The following is a 21458-nucleotide window of genomic DNA, read 5'->3' on the forward strand; positions in this document are numbered from 1 at the left end:
GTTTGTCAGTGTCTAACAATTCTTTCTTATATTTTTCCTGAAGGCGCTTGACTTTGGCAGATATTGAGAGAATAGCCCCATTGGCTGAGGGGGCCTTACCTTACAACCTGGCAGAACTTCAGAGACAGGTATGAGTAGTCTCATAAATATGATCACCTTAAAAAATGCTGAACTAGTAGCCTGAGTAGGAGCTGACAGCTTCTGAATGCTGTAAAAGTTAAAAATTACTTTCTAGAGAAAGACTTTACTTAGCTTAAAGATTACCTTTATAGAACTACTGTTACCCCCACTTTTATAGAATATATATATATGTGTGTGTGTGTGTGTGTATATATATTTTTAGATGGAGTCTGGCTCTGTTGCCCAGGCTGGAGTGCAATGGTATGATCTCGGCTCACTGCAACCTCTGCCTTCTGGGTTTAAGAGATTCTCCTGCCTCAGCCTCCCGAGTAACTGGGATTACAGGCATGCGCCACCACAACTGGCTAATTTTTGTATTTTTAGTAGAGTCAAGGTTTTGCCATGTTGGGCAGGCTGGTCTCAAATTCGTGACCTCAGGTATCCACTCACGTCGGCCTCCCAAAGTGCTGGGATTACAGGCATTAGTCACCATGCCCAGCCTATAGAACATTTTTATGAGATAACTAGATTTATGTTTGTGTTTTGTTTTTTGTTTTGTTCAGATAAGGAAAATAAGAGTTCAAACATACATCGGTTTGACCCCCTTCCCCTTAGAATTAGCATTCTTTTCATTTGCCTCGTCACATTTGAAGATAATTGTTAGGTTTACTTTGTATCATTAAACTGGCATTTATAGGGTTTCTAAAATAAAAAAACTTCCCTCAAATGAAATAATTGATTCACTGGGATTGTGCCTTACAGATTACAACCTGGGGGAAAAAAAAGTAGTGAAACCGGAAAGAAAACCTTGACTGTTATTACATTTTTGATAAATATTAGTTTTGGTTTTTATAAATGTTAAGAATGATTAAAACAGTAGCTTCTGAGTCCTATAAAATTAATACAGTCCCATTTCTGATTACAAGTACTATCTTGGTAAGAAAAAGAAATTCCATGAAATTACCTTGAAGAGTGGAATGGAACAGTTTTTAACAAATCTTGTTTTGAGTTGAAACCTCTACTTCTATAGCACTTTCGAAGTTTCAGTGGTAGCAGATGATCACATTGCTTTTGTGTGTGGATAAGGGTTAGGAGGGCCAGTCATTGTCCTCCTGGTACTTTCCTGCTCCAATAGACATGGAGCCTGCGTTCCTCATAATTCTCTAGGAGAGTGTGATGCCATACTAGGCTAGGCAACATGGGGAGGGCATGGATAAAGAAGACAGGATACAGAGAGAGAGACAGAGAGAGAGAGAGAGAGCACGCTACTAAATGTGCATGCTGTAGAAAGAGGCTATGTCTGCTCTTTCTTCATTGCTGCCACATTGGTGAGTAGCCAGGGTTGGTTTGCTGTTATTGTTCACCTTCACCAAATGTGTTAATGAAACATCAAGATATGTTTAAGTGTAGTTCACTTTGGGAAGACTTGGTCGGAAACCTTTCTTCTACTTGAGCTCCGTGGAATGATGATTCTGCCTGTGAAACTAATTAGAATTTCCAGTTCTACTTTACATAAGGAACAACAACATTTTGTAGTCAGGTTGAAGCAAATTGAAAATGGAAAAGAAACCATTATATCTACGTTTTGTGTTAATACTTTGTTTACTTGATGTGTAATAAAGCTTCCTACAGATTAAAATGTATTGTAACTCATTGCAATTTAGCTTCTTTTGTATCAGAAAAACTCTTTTACCTGCTGCCATCAAAGTTTATTTCCAGGCTGGGCCCAGTGGCTTATGCCTGTAATGCCAGCAATTTGGGAGGCTGAGGCGGGCAGATTGCTTGAGCCCAGAAGTTCCAGACCAGCCTGGGCAACATGGCACAACCCCATCTCTACCAAAAAAAAAAAAAAAAAAGCAAAAAATTAGCCGGGTATGATGGGATGTGCCTGTAGTCCTAGCTACTTCGGAGACTGATGGGGAGAATCACCTGAGCCCAGGAAGTTGAGGTTGCAGTGAGCCGTGATTGTGCTACTGCACTCCAGCCTGGGCAACAGAGTGAGACCCTGTCTTAAAAAAAAAAAAGAAAAAAGTTTATTTCCATTATGAGGTCTCAAATCCTTTAAAAATAGATGGATTTATTTCAGTTCAGTGATTTTTAAAAAATAAAATTTTATAAAATTACAACATTTAATAAAAGGAAAGAAGGTGAAAATTTTTTAATAAAATTAAAAAAGACATTGAAATATTTAAAGAGCTCTTACTGAATTTAATTTTTTGTAGTATATACATTTGTGAAAATTTGCTCTTGAATTTTGAAAAATTGCATTTCAAAAGAAGATATTTTGCAGTATTACATATGTCTATTGATATAACTCTCCCTGAAGGTGTCCTTAATATTTGTAATTGGGAAATATTTCATTTAGCGTATTAAAAACATTGTAAACTGAATTTAAAAATCTCAACTCATTTCCTCCTCCTCAGTTTTTCTGCCGCTTAGTTTTCTATTCACCCACCTCTCTTGCCCCTAGCAATTTTCCTAGAGGCCATATCTGAAGCTTGTTTTGCAATCTTTGGCACCCTGAGTCTACGTCCTTCACGTTTCTTCATCCTTAGGAAAGTGATGTAATTTTGCTACTGCTGTAAATTCTTTTTAAGACAGATTCAAGATGATTTGCCTGTCTTCAGTGGCGGTGCTGATGCTTTTATGCTGGGTTGGGTGGCCTCAAGGGTCTTGTCAGATATTTAGGAAATGGGCAGTAATAAAAACCACCATTTTCTTCTTCCCTGGGTCTCTGATTGGTATCCAGAGTGATGGGGAGTGCTTTCTCTGCCTTTCCTTAACCAGTGAGATGGTACAGGGATCTAGAATTTCTAGAGAGCTGGTAGAGGTCTTAGGTATTCTTACATTGTCCCCAAAGGAAGAACCTCAGAGTCTCAGGACACTTTTTCTTTTTTTTTTTGGTGGAGACAGAGTCTCACTCTGTCACCCAGGCTGGAGTGCATTGGCACAATCACTGTTCACTGCAGCCCTGACCTCCCTGGCTCAGGTGATCCTCCCACCTCAGCCTCCTGAATAGCTGGGACTATAGGCATACACCACCATGCTCAGCTAATTTTTTTTCAGTAGAGACAGGGTTTAGCCATGTTTCCCAGACTGGTCTCAAACTCCTAAGCTTACATTAATCCACTGGCCTTGGCCTCCCAAAGTGCTGGGATTACAGAGTGCATGAGCCACTGCGTTCAGCTAAAATGTTTAATGTTTCCTCTCACATAGAAAATAGTCTTTCTACTGAGGCTTAGGTACAGAGAAATAAAAATTAAGATCTTAAGTATGTATTTTCCTCTACATTATTATAGGAATAAAATCTGAGAAAATAGAACTCAACCGAAATAATAAATAATTATTAGAGTTTTATAGAAACAGATTTGTGAAGGTTAAGGATTCAAATTAATGTCCACTAATGGCCATTGTGAAATCTGACCTTTACTGTCCTTGAGATCTGATACAAGTTTATTTGGGCCTCAGTTTTCCCTTTAGTAAAGTGAGTATCTTCATGTATTTCTGAGAAGCCTTCAAGCTCCTGCATTCTGTAAAATGGTATGTATCAATGGATTTTATTTTCAGAATTCTAAATTTATCCTCCTTTTTCCTTTGTAACATTTAAAATTTTGTAAGGAATTCAGGCTGGACTCAAGTAGAATAATATGAAAATATGCTTAAGTTCTTATAGCAACCAAAGTAATAGAATAAACTTTCTTCAATTTTCAGCCTTGAAAAAACATTCTCAGTTAACGTATTTCAGGTTTAGGAGGCATTCTAAGGCGGCCATATAGACTACAATCCTAGTGACTCAGTTTTTAACATTCTTTAGTTCACAGAATTACAGTAATGCTAACCATAGCTATTCCCATGTTACTTCCAGAAGATATCTTGATTTGATTCTCTTGTGATTCTTCCTATATTGCCAAATTAGTAGTACATAATTACTTACATTTATTATGCAGAGTATTCTCTTATATGAATATATTAGAAACCTAAATATAAAATAGGAAGAAGGATATATGTTTTGTTATTTCACCTTATGAAAGGTATTATGAAAACACTTGTTTATGATGGAGAATCTGTGAGTCCAGAAATAGAAGTTATGAGGGAGACAGTAGTTAAGAGGTTGGCCACTGATTATGTAACATCCTCTCATTCTGTTTCCTCGTTTATTAAATAGGGACAGTATGCCAGGCACAGTGGCTTGTGCCTGTAATCCCAGCACTTTGGGAGGCCAAAGCGGGCAGATTGTTTTGAGCCCAGTAGTTTGAGACCAGCTGGGCAATATGATGAATCTCTTTCTCTACAAAAACATACAAAAAATTAGCCAGGCATGGTAGAATTAGCCAGGTACATGGTAGCACCTGTAGTCTCAGCTATTTGGGAGGCCGAGGTGGGAGGATTGCTTGAGCGCAGGAGTTTGAGGCTGCAGTCAGCTGTGATCATACTACTGCAGTCCCGCCTGAGTGACAGAGCAAGACCCTGTCTCAAATAAATAAATAAATAAATAAATAAATAAATAAGGATAGCAGTATTCATCTTTACAGGATTTTTATGAGAATTGCATGAGTAATAATACAGTTACATTAAGTCTAACACCTGTTAAGCATGCAACAAATGTTAACTGCTATTATTGTGCTTATTATCAAATATGAGAAGCCTGTATAAGCAAACTCCAAGATGGGCTGAAACATATATGTGACACAGTCGCTTAATCTACTCTCATCTACTTCCATTAGGTAAAAGGGGATGAGAAGTGAGGAAAAAGTATTAATATATCTTTGTATTTTTTTAAGTGCCTGAAATGTTTTATATTTTAATTTTTTAATGCTGGTTGAAATTCTACCAGGCCTATTTTAAAAAATTTTTAGTTAATGATGGATATTCAACAAGGAAAAAAAATCACTACCCCATGCCATACACAAAAGTCTTTTCCTGTTCCTAAATGTGAAAGATTAAAGAGGATAACATGAGAGATTCTATTTATGATCTGGAGATAAGCAGAGATTTTGTAAATAGTACAGAACACCAGTCATAAAGAAAAAGATTAATAAGTTAAACTTCATTAAAGAACTTTTATCAAAATATACCACTAAGAGTGTGAAAAGACAAGTTACACAATAGGCAGAGATATTTGCAATACATTTAAATAATAGAGGATCTGTATCCAGAATATATAGTATAGTAAACTTCTGCAAATTTATAAGCAAAAGGCAGGCAATGCAATAGAAAAATTGGCAAAATACCTGAAGAGAAACCTCACAAAAGAAGATATCCAAATGGTAAGGAAAAATAATAGAAAAGTTTAATACCATTAGTACAAGAAAACACACACTAAAACTACAATGGGATGCTATTTTATACTATCCAGATTAATCAAAATTATACTCTGACAATGGCAAGTGTTGTTCAAGAGGTGAAGGAATGGAAATTGCTAGCATCATATTTGTCAGTACCACTGCAGTTGAAGAAACACATACCCCGTGACCTGTCGGTTCCTCTCCTGGGAGTAGTCCCTAACAAAAATGTTTACACAAGTGTGTTAAGAGATATGTACAAGAAAGTTTAGGCCGGACGTGGTGGCTCACACCTGTAATCCCAGCACTTTGGGAAGCTGAGGTGGGTGGATCACTTGAGGTCAGGAGTTTGAGACCAGCCTGGCTAACATGATGAATCCCCATCTCTACAAAAAAATACAAAAAATTTAGCCAGGCATGGTGGTGCGCACCTACAGTCCCAGCTTCTCGGGAGGCTGAGGCACGAGAATTGCTTGAACCCAGGAGGTAGAGGTTGCAGTGAACCAGGAATGTGCCACTGCACTTTAGCATGAGCAACAGAGGGAGACTGTGTCTCAAAAAAAAAAAAAAAAAAAAAAAAAAAAAGAATGTTTATAGCAGCATTATTTGCAATTGCAAAAATATTGGAACAATCTAAATACTCGCCATCAGTAGAACGGATAAATATGTTGTGCTATTAAGATGACCTACAGTGAGAGAAATGGAAATTTTGATTTGAGGGAAATGAGATAAAAGAGGAGGTGGATTGCAGAAAGAAGAGGATGTATATTTTTGAAGCATGTTAACAGTTTGGATATTAAAACCAGGTTATAGACCAATTCTGGCCCTATGTGAAAGTGGGAAAACAAACCTTCTCTTTTTCTTTACTGTATATTACATAATTACCTTTTCAACTGTATGGGATAAATGATCTGTGATGGACCTTCTTGGGTATATATGTACTTTCTTTAAAAAAGTTTTGTTTCTATGGGAAATTATATTAAAGCTATAGGCCACTCACTAAAAGAACTATGGAATATAAGCTGGATTGTGTTCTGTCAAAACATTATTGAATTACTAAGAATTATTATTTTAACTTTTAAGTTTGGGGGTACATGTGAAGGTTTGTTACATAGGTAAACATGTGTCATGGGATTTTTTTGTACATATTATTTCATCACCCAAGTATTAAGCTCAGTACCCAATAGTTATCTTTTCTCCTTTCTCCCCTACTCCTCCCTCAAGTAGACTCCAGTGTCTGTTGTTTCCTTCTTTGTGTTCATAATAAGCTCTTATCACTTAGCTCCCACTTATAAGTGAGAACATAATGGTATTTGATTTTCTGTTCCTGTGTTAGTTTGCTAAGGATAATGGCCTCCAGCTCCATCCATGTCACTGCAAAAGACAGGATCTCATTCTTTTTTATGGCTGCATATTATAATTTTTTTAATCTTTTTTCTGTGTATAGCATTCCTTAGACATAGGACTTTGTTTTCTTTGTGTAATTTGCATTTCTGTGGCCCTTCTTTGAATTTTGGATTCATGAGCACATACAGGAAGACATTACAGTCCATTTAGGAATTCCTTTTTTTGGAACATTTTACCTCTTTCACCTGTGATACTTTACCACAAAAGGAAATCTGTTCTCAAAAAGAAAATTAGGTTTATGTATTAGCTATTATTTATTAGTCATTTAACTCATTTAAATTATTAGATTTGAAGACTTACTGTAGTCTTTAACACAACTTAACTCCCTTTTTACTGAGAGAAAAGTATGTATTGTTTAGCATTCAGGGGAAAAAATATATATATATACACACACACACACACATATATATATATTTTTTTTCTCTTCATCTCCTTCTCCTATACTGTCATGGCTTTAGGTTTTAATCTTACTTTGTAAGGCCAAGAATATTGAATTCAAATCCCAGACTATTGAAGTCATAGATGTAATTTGCAGACAGAAAAATTTTGTTTTGTTTCCCCTAGCCTTATTTTGCCATTCCAGTCATACATTTTTGTTTTTATAGAATCTAGCCTTTTTCCCCCCTTCCAATGCTCGAGATAAAAACTTTAGCTATTTTTCCCTTTTATTCTACCCATTAATAGTGTGTCATTTGACAGAGGTAATTCTCCCTATTGAGTTGGCAGTGTGGTTTGACTTGTTAACTGACATAATCTTGCCTTATCTAATGCATCATCACTGCTCACTGCAGCCTCAACCTCCCAGACTCAAGTGATCCTTCCACTTCAGCCTCTCGAGTAGCTGGGACCACAGGCATGTACTACCATGCCTGGCTAATTTTTGTATTTTTTGTAGAGATGGAGTTTTACCATGTTGCCCAGGCTGGTCTTGAACTCTTGGGCTCAAGTGATCTGCCTGCCTCAGCCTCCCAAAGTGCTGGGATTACTGGTGTGAGCCACCTCACTAGACCTAATTCTCACTTAAAAAATAAGATACCTATAACAAAAAAATGAAGAGAACATCTCTTTAAATGAGGAATCAACTTATTTCCTATCACACACATATGCTTAGGGAGTAGGTTAAAAATCATTTAAGATTCTCAACTCTTGTTTTGAAAAACACTTAATTAACCTTGTTAAATATCAAACTTTATGATCATAATCATAACCTTAAGGGAAAGAGCGTCTTTTCCTTTGGCACATTTGCTCACGGCAGGCAATCTTCTTAGTGCTGAGTGTTTTCCTTCAGCCTAAATGCTAAAAATTCAGTACACAGTCATTAATAGGGATGACAGCGATAGCATTTCATTTATGAATATTCATGAAGTGAAATCCATAGCATTAATTACATTAATTTACATACCTGAATACAAGCGAGCCATAAGTGATAACTAAGCCTTAAAAAAAATGTTGCTGACCATATATTGTATGTTTTCTTTTAAATGTTATTTAATAAGGGCGAAGGTGACATTTCTGTCAAAAGGCATTTGGGTATTTATAGTTAGAAATGTTTTTAGCAAAGAATTAAAGCACAGTATAATCCTTCAGTTTTCATAGGATTTTGTAGGGCTTATAAACGTTCTTTAAAGGAAGAAAGTATAAAGAAAAATGCATGTGGTTGAATACAGGAGAAACCTTTTATATGAATAAGGGAATTAATGGTTACTTGATGCTTATTTAGGATCATAGGCTTTTTATTCTATGAGTTTTAATTCAACATATTTTGAAAGGATATATGATTGAAAATAATTCATAATTTATGAGAATGAGATTTATTTTCATCCAGTTTTGTGATTGAGAAACTCTTAAGTGGGGGAAATAACGTTCTATATACATTTTTTTTTTTTGAAGCAGAGTCTTGCTCTGTCACCCAGGCTGGAGTGCAGTGATTTGTGATCTCAGCTCACAGCAACCTCCACCTCCAGGTCCAAGTGATGCTCCCACTTCAGCCTCCCAAGTAGCTGGGATTATAGGCACCTACCACTACACCTGACTAATTTTTGCATTTTTAGTAGAGATAGAGTTTCACCATGTTGGCCAGGCTGGTCTTGAACTCCTGACCTCAAGTGATCCGCCCACCTCAGCCTCCCAAAATGCTGAGATTACAGGTATGAGCCGCTGCGCTGGCCCAGTACATTTTTAAAGAAGTTAAAAACATATGCCAATGTGTTTAGTAGGTAGCATAATAGCTATATTGATTTTTAAAATGTAAGCTAAAATGCCTGTCTTTGTTTGGACTCCTATTACAAATTACCATAGGTGGTTTAGATAACAAACATTTATTTCTCATAGTTCTAGAGGCTAGAAACTACAAGATCAAGGTGCTGGCTGATTCATTTACTGTTAAGGGCCCTGTTCCTAGTCTGTAGACAGCAGGCTTCTTGTTATATCCTTGTTATATGAGGGAGAGATAGAGGGAGGTCATCTTTCTTGTGTCTTTTCTTATAATGGCACTAATCCTATCATGAGGGCTCCATTTTCATGACCTAATTACTACCCAAAGTTGCCACCTTCACATACTAGCACACTGGGCAGTAGGGTCTCAACACATGAATTTTGGGGAGTCACAAGCATTGAATCCATAGCAATGCCATAACTTGAATTCCTTCAAAGTATATGAGATTAAATATCATCACTGCCTTGAAAGGACAGATTGTGTTTATGTTTTCAACTGTTGTCTTTGAAACAAAGTATCAGAATTAACTGGTTAATCAACATTTTAGAAACTCATTGAAGCATATTCAGTTAATTATACTGAAGCATATTCAATATAGTGGGCCCTCCATCTGCTTGAGTGCCATGTCCTTGGATTCAACCAACTGTGGTTGGAAAATATTTAGGAAAAAACAAACAATAAAAAATAACACTACAACAATAAAAAATACAAAATTTAAAAATTCAGCATAATTATTTACATCTTATTTACCTTATATTAGGTATTAGAAGTAATGTATAGATGATTTAAAGTATACCAGAGGATGTGCATAGGTTATATGAAAATACTACACCATTTTAGATCAGGGACATGAGCATCCATGGATTTTGGTATTCGAAAGCAGTATCAGGAATATTTTTGTGCCAGGTGAGGTGGCTCGTGCCTGTAATCCCAGCACTTCAGGAGGTTGAGGTGGGAGGATTGCTTGAGCTCAAGAGTTTGAGACCAGCCTGGACAACATAGACAGACCCCATCTCTACAAAAAAATTTAAAAATTAGCTGGGCATGGTGACATGCACCTGTAGTTCTAGCTACTTTGGAGGCTGAGGCAGTGGGATGGCCTGAACCTGGGAATTTGAGGCTGCAGTGAGCCGTGTTTGTGCCACTACATTCCAGCCTGGGCATCAGAGTGAAACTCTGTCTCCAAAAAAAGAAAAAAAAAAAATAATATTTTTGCATTAATTAATAAGTGAAATATAAAATTACTTAGAAACATTTATCTCATTCTTTTATAATTTCTATTTTTGTATATACTTTAAAATACATCTTATATATAATTGTATAATGTATATTAGATTTTTGTATATATAATTAAGACATTGGCAAGTATGTTAACTTTTTATTTAGTTTATTCTGTCATTTCATACTGTTTACATAGTATAGAAGGTCTTTTCATAATGAATATTAAAGAACAAGACTGACACACTAGTATAGACAAGTTATCTTAGATCCTTTATGCTATGGGATACCTGTGAAATAACATCTGGTGGAATTTTTCTCTTTATTATTATTATAGATTTTATGTTAGAACTATGACAGTAGTCATTAGAGATGGTAGATTATAATCAATATTCTCCGATTTAAGAATCAAGTTAATTTTTTACACTTTAGAAAGCTTTTTAAATTTTAAGTTAAAGAAGGAGAAAAATTTTATAACTGAAATGCTTGTTTACCTGAAAGATTCACTTCTGTAAACTGATAGTGTATTCCCCCAACAGTAGCAGATAAATGAGGTATTAATAGGCTTGTAAAAATTGGGGTAAGGGGGAAGCTACTGTGTATTTGGCTTAATATGGTTTTTAAATGCTGATGATAGAGTTATCTATTTTTAAATACATTGCTTTCATTTTTGGCTGCATGAATATCCTATTTTCTTCTTTTGGAAAAGATACTACTGCATTACCAATATCACTTTTAGGTTTTGTTTTTTCTTGTCTTAAAATAGTCAAATTGTAGTTTTTTTCACTTGCTGTGTGCTCTTTCAAGATTTTTTTTTTTACTTGCTTTCTTCTTCTTTGCAGCAGTCTCCTGGATTAGGTAGGCCTATCTGGCTCCAGATTGCCGAGTCTGCTTACAGATTCACTCTGGGCTCAGTTGCTGGAGGTGAGTGACATGTCTGTGTGCTGTTTGAGGCTTGTGTTAATGTAATCTTATCTCACTAGACTAAGGCAGATCAGCAAAGGTGTAGTTTATTGTTCCCATGGGTCACGACTTCAGGGCTTTCTGAAGTGTTCTTTATTTTTACCTATGATCAGGGGACTTGTCATAGCAATGACTGTGGACCATCTGGCTCCAGTCTGTCTTCAGGACAAAACCTCTGTAATGATGTGAAAGTCTGGGATGCAGTGCTGCACTCTCCTTAATCATACTGGCTAAGGCCAGTATAAAAAAGTGGAAAATGAGACTGTGTTTATGGGGCAGGTTAAGAAATTGAGATTTGCTATTATCCTTATCATACTAACGCAGGAACAGAAAACCAAATACCGCATGCTCTCACTTATAAGTAGGAACTAAATAGGAACTTATGAACCCAAAGAAGGAAACAGACGCTGGGGTCTACTTGCGGGGGAAGGTGGCAGGAAGGAGGGGAGCAGAAAAAATAACTATTGGATACTGGGATTAATACCTGAGTGATGAAATATGTACAACAAACGCCCATGACATGTGTTTACCTCTGTAACAAACCTTCATATATACCCTACACCTAAAATAAAACTTAAAAAAAAACTGAAAAAAAAAATAAAACTGAAAAAAAAAAATTGAGATTTGAGATATGAATCCAGAACCTCATGAAATAAAACAACGTCTCAAAGTGATTCACTTGTGCTTTTCTGCTTACATGTTTTCCTTTCCCTTATCACTTGTTTGACAATATCTGGACTTGATGTTTATTTGCAAAAATGAACCTCCCTTCCCTCCCTGTTCACAGTCAAAATTTGAGAGACTGTTTTTGCTTAGATACTCTACATAGAAAATGTGTACAATCTGAAGTTGCTTTGTTGAGAAGAAACTAGCAGGTGTGATTAAAATGCTTACGATTTTTTAAGATAAGCCTGAACTCAAAATACTTTTTTTTTTTTCTTTTCACTGTCAGTTTTAGAAGTTGCAAACCAGGTTTCGGCTTTCAGCAGTCAAAGTGTGTAATACTTTCGTTCATGTAAATAAATTTTTCAGTCCCTGAGAAATTTTAAAGCATAGCCATATTTTCTTTTTTCTTTTCTTTTTTTTTTTTTGAGACGGAGTCTCGCTCTGTCGCCCAGGCTGGAGTGCAGTGGCCGGATCTCAGCTCACTGCAAGCTCCGCCTCCCGGGTTCCCGCCATTCTCCTGCCTCAGCCTCCTGAGTAGCCGGGACTACAGGCGCCCGCCACCTCGCCCGGCTAGGTTTTTGTATTTTTTAGTAGAGACGGGGTTTCACCGTGTTAGCCAGGATGGTCTCGATCTCCTGATCTCCTGACCTCGTGATCCGCCCGTCTTGGCCTCCCAAAGTGCTGGGATTACAGGCTTGAGCCACCGCGCCCGGCCTCATTTTCTTTCAAACCAAATTCTATACATAGGGATAGGATAATGTTGAAATGTGTCTCCAATATTGTGGTTGTAACTGATTAATTTACCGAGATGCTTTATTAAACTAAATTTTAAAATTGTAGCCACCTAGTGTACGGATATAGTCATTTTAAGAAGTAACTGGCATAATATTTAGGCATTTAATGGAAAATATAAGTAAATGTTTTATATAATAGTTTAATGTTGTTATTATAGAAAACTGAGTGTTAACTATCTAATTTGGGAAGTGACTCGATAATCCACTCTGTAATTTATGAACCTAAGATATCAAAGAGCATTCTTGACAGTTGTTCTCTGAAGCAGCTGTATTTATGGATTTCAGTGGTTGCTATAGCCTGCTATCCCTAAGGTGTGTGTGAGGGAAAGAAAAATACTAACATAAAGTCTCTTTTGTGAGAATACATATTGTGTTTTATTTTTTCATCCTTTAAGATAAGATTTGTCATCCTTATGGACTCTCCATTTAATTGTGTTCTTTTTTAAGCCTAAAAATTCTTCTGTTTGTAGCTGTGGGAGCCACTGCAGTGTATCCTATAGATCTGGTGAAGACCCGAATGCAAAACCAGCGTGGCTCTGGCTCTGTTGTTGGGGAGCTGATGTACAAAAACAGCTTTGACTGTTTTAAGAAAGTCTTGCGTTATGAGGGCTTCTTTGGACTCTACCGGGGTGAGTAAGCAAATCCCAGCTGCTGAAGTTAGTGATTTGATCCCACCAGCAGCAGATTTTAACTCACTAATTATGGAAGCCAATATGTAGTATGCCTAACCAGACTAGGTCTGTTTCTCTCTTTTTATTTTCTCTTTGCTCATTTCCCTTTTTACATTCTTTCTGGTGATTAGCAATATTAATCTGCAAACAAGGTCTTCATTTCTTCTTCTTGCTATTTATATTTCTTGGTATCCAAATTATGTGTTTGTCCCAACATGGGTCTATGTCACCATGCTTCTACAAACCAAGGCATATATCTGCAGGTGGAATACAAGGATGATAGCTAAGAAATAGAGAGCTGCTTTTCTCAAAGAATTAAAGAGGAGAAATACATCTCTTTTCTGCGAAAAAGAAGCCAGGCTACCACTCAAAGATGAGTTTACCCTCCGTATATTTGTTTCAACTGAAAGAAATATCAAATGTTTTTGTCTCTTTCAGGAAACATTTATAAATTTTTTCCAATGAGTCATGTGAAGGTTTAAAAAAAAAAAAAAAGAAAAAAAGGGAAAACCCTTTGGTTCCAAGTCTAATTCTTGCTCCTTTCCCCCACTTAACTCAGAGGTGTACAGTCAAAACAGAGAGATTTTCTTTTGCAGGGAATGTTAGCAGCCATTCTAGACTGAGCACAGTGCAGTTGGCAACAGAGGCAGCAGCCCCATGCAGAATTCTCCCCACCCCCCGTTGTCTTTGTAGGAACTTGTCTCTTTGGAGAGAGAATGACTTTCATGTATGTGTTTCCACATTAGAATATAGGGTTTCCTTTGGGAGGGAGATTAATTTTTTAATCTCTTTGGGCGCCACTTGGGATTCTTTGAAAATGCTCTCTACATGCTCAAGTCCAGGCCATTTATGTAATTTACTGTACTTGTTTGTTTGCACACACAAGCTCATTAATCCCTAGCCTATTCTGAGCTCTGTTGAACTATTTGGCTTAGAAATCTTCCTAAGAAAGACTGGGCCCAAACAAAGCTTTGGGCTCATGGACAGGAGAGAAAAAAACACCTCTGGTTAACATTATATACAGGTATTCAATCAAAAAATATAACTCCGATAAACTCATAATTGAAGTAGAGGGTCACAAGGATGTTCATTTTTAGCATTATTTATAGAATAAGAGGAGAGAGTCATTCTGAAATCAAACTAGGCTCAAGTAGCATGCTCTTGAGAATGAATGTGATGAGTTTTCCTCAAATATTCAGAACTGTAGCCTCTTTGAATTCCACCTGTACAGCCTGTACCCTGTGGAAAGGGGAACAGTATCCAGAACGCAGATCTTTCTGTGTGAATGCTTGTTTTAACTGATTAAACCCTGCATATCCATATTTTATGTAATGGGGAATCAAGGTTAAGTGGCATTAAGGTTGTTTTTTTCCTTGATATCTCCAGTGTTTCTTTGTTGAATAATGACCTTTCTCCTCTTTGGTATACTTTTAAATTGCAAAGAAAATGTCCCCTATTAAAAGGAACCTAGATATTTACTGCACAGTTTAGCCTTCTCAATGAATAGGTGCTCACAGAAGATTTCATTTGAGAGGGATGTCATGTTAATTAAATGGATGCAATATAGCAAGTAGGGGAGGGGATTGTTGGTTTTATTCAGGATGTAAGCTCATAAAAGCAGTTCTTTAAATGAGAGACTTTTGTATTAGGGAGAAGATTGTGGGAGTCCTGTATGTGAGCACTATGATTATTGAGATTGTCATATATTGCTTGGAACTGGTCCATTATTCTGTCAGATGATTGACAAAATTGTTGACAGATTAGCTAAATTTCTTTGCAGGCAACAATGATAAAATGACACAAATCAGTACTTTATTAAATTCCATGAGCCTTATTGAGGCGAGTTGTAAAACAAATATGCATGCTGACATGGTTGTATGGGAGTTAGATTAAAAGTAATTGAGCCTGATAATCACGAGGGTTAGAAAGTTAAGACTGCCATCTGCTGATTTGTTCTTTTAAATCAGTCTGCTACCCATGGAAAGTGTGTGTGGATTTGTGTGTATCATTGATAATTCAGTCTGACTGACAGTAGCCAATATGTATGATTACTTGCTGGCTCTCAGCTTATGGAAAATCACTCAGCAGTATCCTCAAAGCAGGCTGCAGATCAGCAGTCAGCAAGCAGGCAAACACATATATAACTCCCGTTTGGCTGGATGATTTAAAGAATATAAAATGTTTATTGTTAGCATCTTTAAAAAATGTATGGGAAAAAGTATGCTAACAATTCGGATAAGCTGTGTGCTTTAGAAAGCTGAGCCCAACAGATGTTGTTTATTTTTTTCTTTTCCAGTTTACAACCAGCCTGGGAAATTTAACTTTCTAAGGATTATGATTTCCTTTGTTTTGAGGGGATTCTTTTAAAATGTCTTAAGCTTGACATATATTAGTAAATAAGAATACAACAGGCATATGTTTTTGCTTATAGGAGATACTCATTAAACAATACTTAAAACTGCATTTTTCATTGCAGTTTTGGCTTCCCTGTAAATAAATGAATATTGAATGCTGTGTCTCTCTGAAGAGATTATGGGAGTTAGTGTTCTATAATAACCAAGCCACTGTATGCCATTATGTAGGTAGTACAGTTTGTGGCAAAATCTGGGTATGCTTAACAGCATGCTTTTCAGAGCTTTTCCAAGTGTACAGTGTCTGTGTATGTTTATATGTTTTTGGTTATAACAAGGGAGGGAATTTGGTTACATTTTCATTGGCAGTGTTCCCAGAATAGAGAAGACCCATGGCTCTGTTTCTTCCTCAGGGACTTTTTGGGAAGTGTTGGATAACCGGGCTTTAAAGTAAGCATGCTTAAGAAGAGGATTTATAGCCTCAAGAAACATGACATTATACTGCATTTGTAAATAATGATTACATATGTATACAGAGTTTTCAGGATAATCTTTTCCCCATTTTAATGAAAACTCTAAAATGTTTGATGGGTAAATAATATGGGGGAAACTCCTTGTTGTTGGGCTTGTGTTTTCGTGTCTGGTACATCTATATTGCTGATGATTCTGTCCCTTTACCTAGGTCTGATACCACAGCTTATAGGGGTTGCTCCAGAAAAGGCCATTAAACTGACTGTAAGTTTCTCTCTAACTGAATTTGTGTCATTTGTTTACATTACCATTAAGCCAAAAAACTGAAGTCAAGGCTCGGCATGGTAGCTCATGCCTATAATCCCAGCATTTTGGGTGGTGGGAGGATCACTTGAGACCAGGAGTTCCAAACCAGCATAAGCATAGTAAGAATTCAGCTCTACCAAAACAACAACAGCAACAAAAATGGAAAATTAGCCAAGTGTGGTGACATGCCAGGAGGCTGATATGGGAGGATTGCTTGAGTCCAGGAATTTGAGGCTGTAGTGAGCTATGATCATGCCACTGCACTCCAGCCTGAGCAACAGACCGAGACCCTGTCTCAAAAACAAAACTAAAATCGATACTGCCGACACTGGCACACTATCACAGAATTTGTAAAACTTTAATTTTACATATAAGCATTTGATAATTTTTAATTTTATCATAAGACAAATATTTTGCTGACTTGGAAAAGCAACAGTGTGCCAGAAGAGAAACAGTTGGGAATTTTGGTTAACTGATGTTGTCTTTCTAATTAGGTTAATGATTTTGTTCGGGACAAATTTACCAGAAGAGATGGCTCTGTTCCACTTCCAGCAGAAGTCCTTGCTGGAGGCTGTGTAAGTATTACTCTTAGGCGCTTCTTGTGACAAATATATTCCGTTAACCTTTTTGCACAGATATGATAGATATCTGAGTGACATTTCCCTTGAACTCAAGGGATTCTAAGCAGGTTTTCTCAATAATCATATGGAATAACTTTTAAATTTTATTATAAAAGCTAACTGGTTTTGAGTATAGAAAAGAGGTAGCATTTTCCGCCAGTTAGAATGGTGATCATTAAAAAGTCAGGAAACAACAGATGCTGGAGAGGATGTGGAGAAATAGGAACACTTTTACACTGTTGGTGGGAGTGTAAATTAGTTCAACCGTTATGGAAGACAGTGTGGCGATTCCTCAAGGAGCTAGAACTAGAAATACCATTTGATCCAGTAATCCCATTACTGGGTATATAACCAAAGGATTATAAATCATGCTACTATAAAGACACATGCACAAATATGTTTATTGCGGCACTATTCACAATAGCAAAGACTTGGAACCAACCCAAATGCCCATCAATGACAGACTGGATTAAGAAAATGTGGCACATATACGCCATGGAATACTATGCAGCCATCAAAAAGGATGAGTTCATGTCCTTTGCAGGGACATGGATGAAGCTGGAAACCGTCATTCTCAGCAAACTATCGCAAGAACAGAAAACCAAACACATGTTCTCACTTATAGGTGGGAATTGAACAATGAGATCACTTGGACACAGGACAGGAAACATCACACACTGGGGCCTGTCGGGGATTGGGGGTTTGGGGGAGAGATAGCATTAGGAGAAATACCTAATGTAAATGATGAGTTGATGGGTGTAGCAAACCAACATGGCACATATATACATATGTATCAAACCTGCATGTTGTGCACATGTACCCTAGAACTTAAAGTATAATGATAAAAAAAAAAGAGGTAACGTTTTCATCAGCTCTATCTCTTTGATGCTCCTAAAGCATTATCTTCCAGACTTTTTTAAAAGTTCTAACTCCTATTCCTTTTAAGAAATGGAAAAAAAAAAAAAAAAAAAAAAAGAAATGGAGTACAGAAAATATAGTAGTGGGTAGAGTTACCATTCGTATATGTTAACTGGAACTTTAAAACAAGTGTGAGATGGCTGATTAATTGGGCCCTTATATCTTAGATATAGGACTGAGTAAGCCATTGTTTAATTATAATTTTTCTTCTTTAGAGGCCAGAGGGTATGGCAAACAATAATAATGGTAACTACATTTCAGCTGTTGACAGAAATTCTGAACCCAGAGACTCTGATATTTACTTAGGGCACAAAGGTTTCTGTCTTTAAAGTGTAAGCATGACATTGGCTTTGGACCAATTCTTAAATCTGTTTGCAACCCAACTAATTTCATTTGTGGTATTTGTTTCATATTTGATAATGTATGGTTCGTTTAAGACTTGTTTAGTCCATTTTATTCTTGAAAACATTAATAACTTCCAGTTGAATTGGCTGACAGTCTTGGCTAAAACTTCCTCAGTTGCTTGTGAAACCTGAAGTGATGAGGTCAGTGACCTTGGCAACATTTAATTCAGAGACACTGCCTCGGGGGTCAGAGAGAGAGAGAGGTTGCTTCAGGTTCTCTTTGATATGTGTCAGTGTGGCACATACCTGAGTCCTCACCTTTCTGCAGAGTTGCTTTGGTAGAGGTGGACTGCTGTGTGGGTGTGTGTGTGCGCCTGTATGCATGCCCCAGCACATTCTCAGGAAGGAAATCTCCTTGGCTGCATTTCTTTTTTAATGAAGAGTAAACAGTGGACATAGAATAAAACTTTTGCTTAGGTGGATCACCAGAAATGAAGTTTCTCTTTTTCCTTTATTCCAATTAGATTCTGTAATTGGTTCTTGTCTAGAGAGAGAATCTTTGCCAATCATAAATATTCTTTTTCTTGGTCGTTTTAAGTTTCTGTTTGGTTAAGCTTTCTAAGTCATTTTTATCACAGCACATGCATACCTTTGCCAGAAATCTTCTAAGTCATGCTCTTTCTGTTCCATGTAACTAATTATTTGTTTCCATTTGCAATATCCAGGTTTTTGGACATGAAGCTGACCTGTTTCCATGTCTGACATGTGACCTAAGTGGTTAAACCAAAATAAGATATTTAGTTCCTTTGTTCTTCCTAGCTACAGACCCTGTTTATAGGTTTGAACTTTAGGAATTTTTATTGAAGTCTGGGGTGCCTTGAGGGTTGTGCTGACACTCTAAATCTCTTCCTTAATCATGACTCATTTCTGGAGGCTTTGATGGATTATCTAGCGGGAAATTGACAGCATGAAAAATATCAGATTGGACTCTAGGCAGAATGATAAGGTTGTCTGCAGTTCTTCACCACAAACGTTTTCTGCTTCCTCCTTTGCTCTAAATCTCTTCTTTCAGGAAGAAGAAAAAAGTGCAATTATTGAGTTTCTACTGACAAATTCACTTATACCATGGTATAAATGATTGTTAAAGCATAATTCACTGTTTCTCCCCAAAGTCTATAAATTTCAGCAGAGAATAAAGTCTTCAAAAGGATGAGTCTCTCTTTATAGAATATCAGACTCTGTGGAACATAGGATACGCCATTTCCTAAATGATACCTGGCAAACAGCCAACAGATTAACACTGTGAAGAGTGGCTGCCTGTGAGCCTGACCCTGAGTCCTCACCATCCTGGGTAGTGGTGGTGATACGATGTATGATGTCCTTGTGGCTTTTGGCTGAGTGCTGTCAGTGCCACTAGTGTGAAGAATACTGCTGTTCTTCCAAAAATTACCCAATTTTAAAGATGCACCTAATGCGTTAACCTAATGTAGGTTAATTAGGAAGAAATGGCTCAAACTGAGTTCTAGGCATTTTTTCCCAGAGGAAGGATTAGCTAGGACCTAGGCCTTCAGTTCCCTGTAGATGAGAGGGAAATTTTATTGCCATGGAAATGACAATATTCTCTTTTAGGGAAAATAGTGTGTGTTAACTAGATCATGAAGTGACCTGGAAGTGAAAATCTCTAGTCCTTGGGCATTATATATTTTGTTGTTGTTGTATGTTTTGTTTTATGATCTGGTTATTTTATTTATTTATTTATTTTTGTTTTTTTGAAACAGAGTTTCTCTCTTGTTGTCCAGGCTGGAGTGCAATGTCACGATCTTGGCCCACCGCACCCTCCACCTCCCAGTTTCAAGTGATTCTCTTGCCTCAGCCTCCCTAGTAGCTGGGATTACAGGCATGTGCCACTGCGCCCAGCTAATTTTGTATTTTTAGTGGAGCCAGGGTTTCTCCATGTTGGTCAGGCTGATCTTGAACTCCCGACCTCAGCGGATCCACCCGCCTCGGCCTCCCAAAGTGCTGGGATTATAGGCGTGAGCCACCGTGCCTGGTCTTTATGATCTATTTTTAAAGGCATGTGATTTTTGTTTTTTGTTTGTTTGTTTGTTTTTCTTCTTTTTCGAGACAGTATCTCAGTCTTGCCCAGGCTGAAGTCGAGTGGTGCAATCTCAGCTCACTGCAGCCTTGACCTCCTGGACTCTGGGGCTCCTCCCATCGCTAAGCCTCCCCAGTAGCTGGGACTATAGGCGCATGCCACCATCCTCTGCTAATTTTTGTATTTTTTGTAGAGATGGGGTTTTGTCATGTTGCCCAGGCTGGTCTTGAACTCCTGGGCTCAAGCAACCCACCTGCCTTGGCCTCCTAGTTTTGGGATTACGGGTGTGAGTCACCAGGCTGGCCAAGGCCTGTGATTTTTGATACATGCAAAATAATACAAACAGTATAATTATAGAATAATAATAAAATGAGCATCCATGGTTCTAGCACCCAACTTAACTAAAACTTTACTACTCTTGTTAATTTTGATTATTGCTTTTGATGTAGCTCGAATCAGCTAATGAGCAAAACATACTTTTCTTACTGGGCTGAACATTTTATGGGGATTATCTCATTATTATTCCCAACTAGAGTTGAAAAAACTAAAACCTTAGTGAAATCCAAATTTGGACTTAGTAAATGTCAAAATTGTGATTCAAACCACTTCTATCTCCAAATCCATATTCTTTTACACTTGATGTAGGTTTTCATTTATTTGTTCTTTCATATATTCACTTATTCATTGAATACCTGATATGTTTCATGCAAATTTTAAAACCCAGCTTTAGGCTGGGTGCAGTGGCTCACGCATGTAATCCCAGTACTTTGGGAGGCCGAAGCAAGTGGATCACCTGAGGTCAGGCGTTCGAGACCAGCCTGGCCAATATAGTGAAACCCCGTCTCTACTTAAAATACAAAAAAATTAGCTGGGTGAAGTGGCGCGTGCCTGTAGTCCCAGCTACTTGGGAGGCTGAGGTAGGAGAATTGCTTGAACCCAGGAGGCGGAGGTTGCAGTGAGCTGAGATCGTGCCACTGTACTCCAGCTTGGGCAACAGGGTGAGACTCTGTCTCAAAA

At 37.3% G+C, this 21458-nt stretch overlaps 1 protein-coding gene across 2 annotated transcripts in view; it reads left to right on the forward strand.

Moving 5' to 3' along the window:
* SLC25A12 (solute carrier family 25 (aspartate/glutamate carrier), member 12) overlaps positions 1 to 21458 on the forward strand; it is a 128792-nt gene that overhangs the window by 86152 nt on the left and 21182 nt on the right. For both annotated transcript variants that reach the window (XM_011991920.1, XM_011991922.1), the window contains 5 exons: positions 44 to 128; positions 11085 to 11166; positions 13136 to 13294; positions 16370 to 16422; positions 16959 to 17039. In XM_011991920.1, the coding sequence (XP_011847310.1) occupies positions 44 to 128; positions 11085 to 11166; positions 13136 to 13294; positions 16370 to 16422; positions 16959 to 17039 (460 nt within the window). The remainder of the gene's footprint in view (positions 1 to 43; positions 129 to 11084; positions 11167 to 13135; positions 13295 to 16369; positions 16423 to 16958; positions 17040 to 21458) is intronic.

Source organism: Mandrillus leucophaeus, unplaced genomic scaffold, assembly GCF_000951045.1.
Source record: "Mandrillus leucophaeus isolate KB7577 unplaced genomic scaffold, Mleu.le_1.0 Scaffold40, whole genome shotgun sequence".
NCBI classification, from domain to species: domain Eukaryota; kingdom Metazoa; phylum Chordata; class Mammalia; order Primates; family Cercopithecidae; genus Mandrillus; species Mandrillus leucophaeus.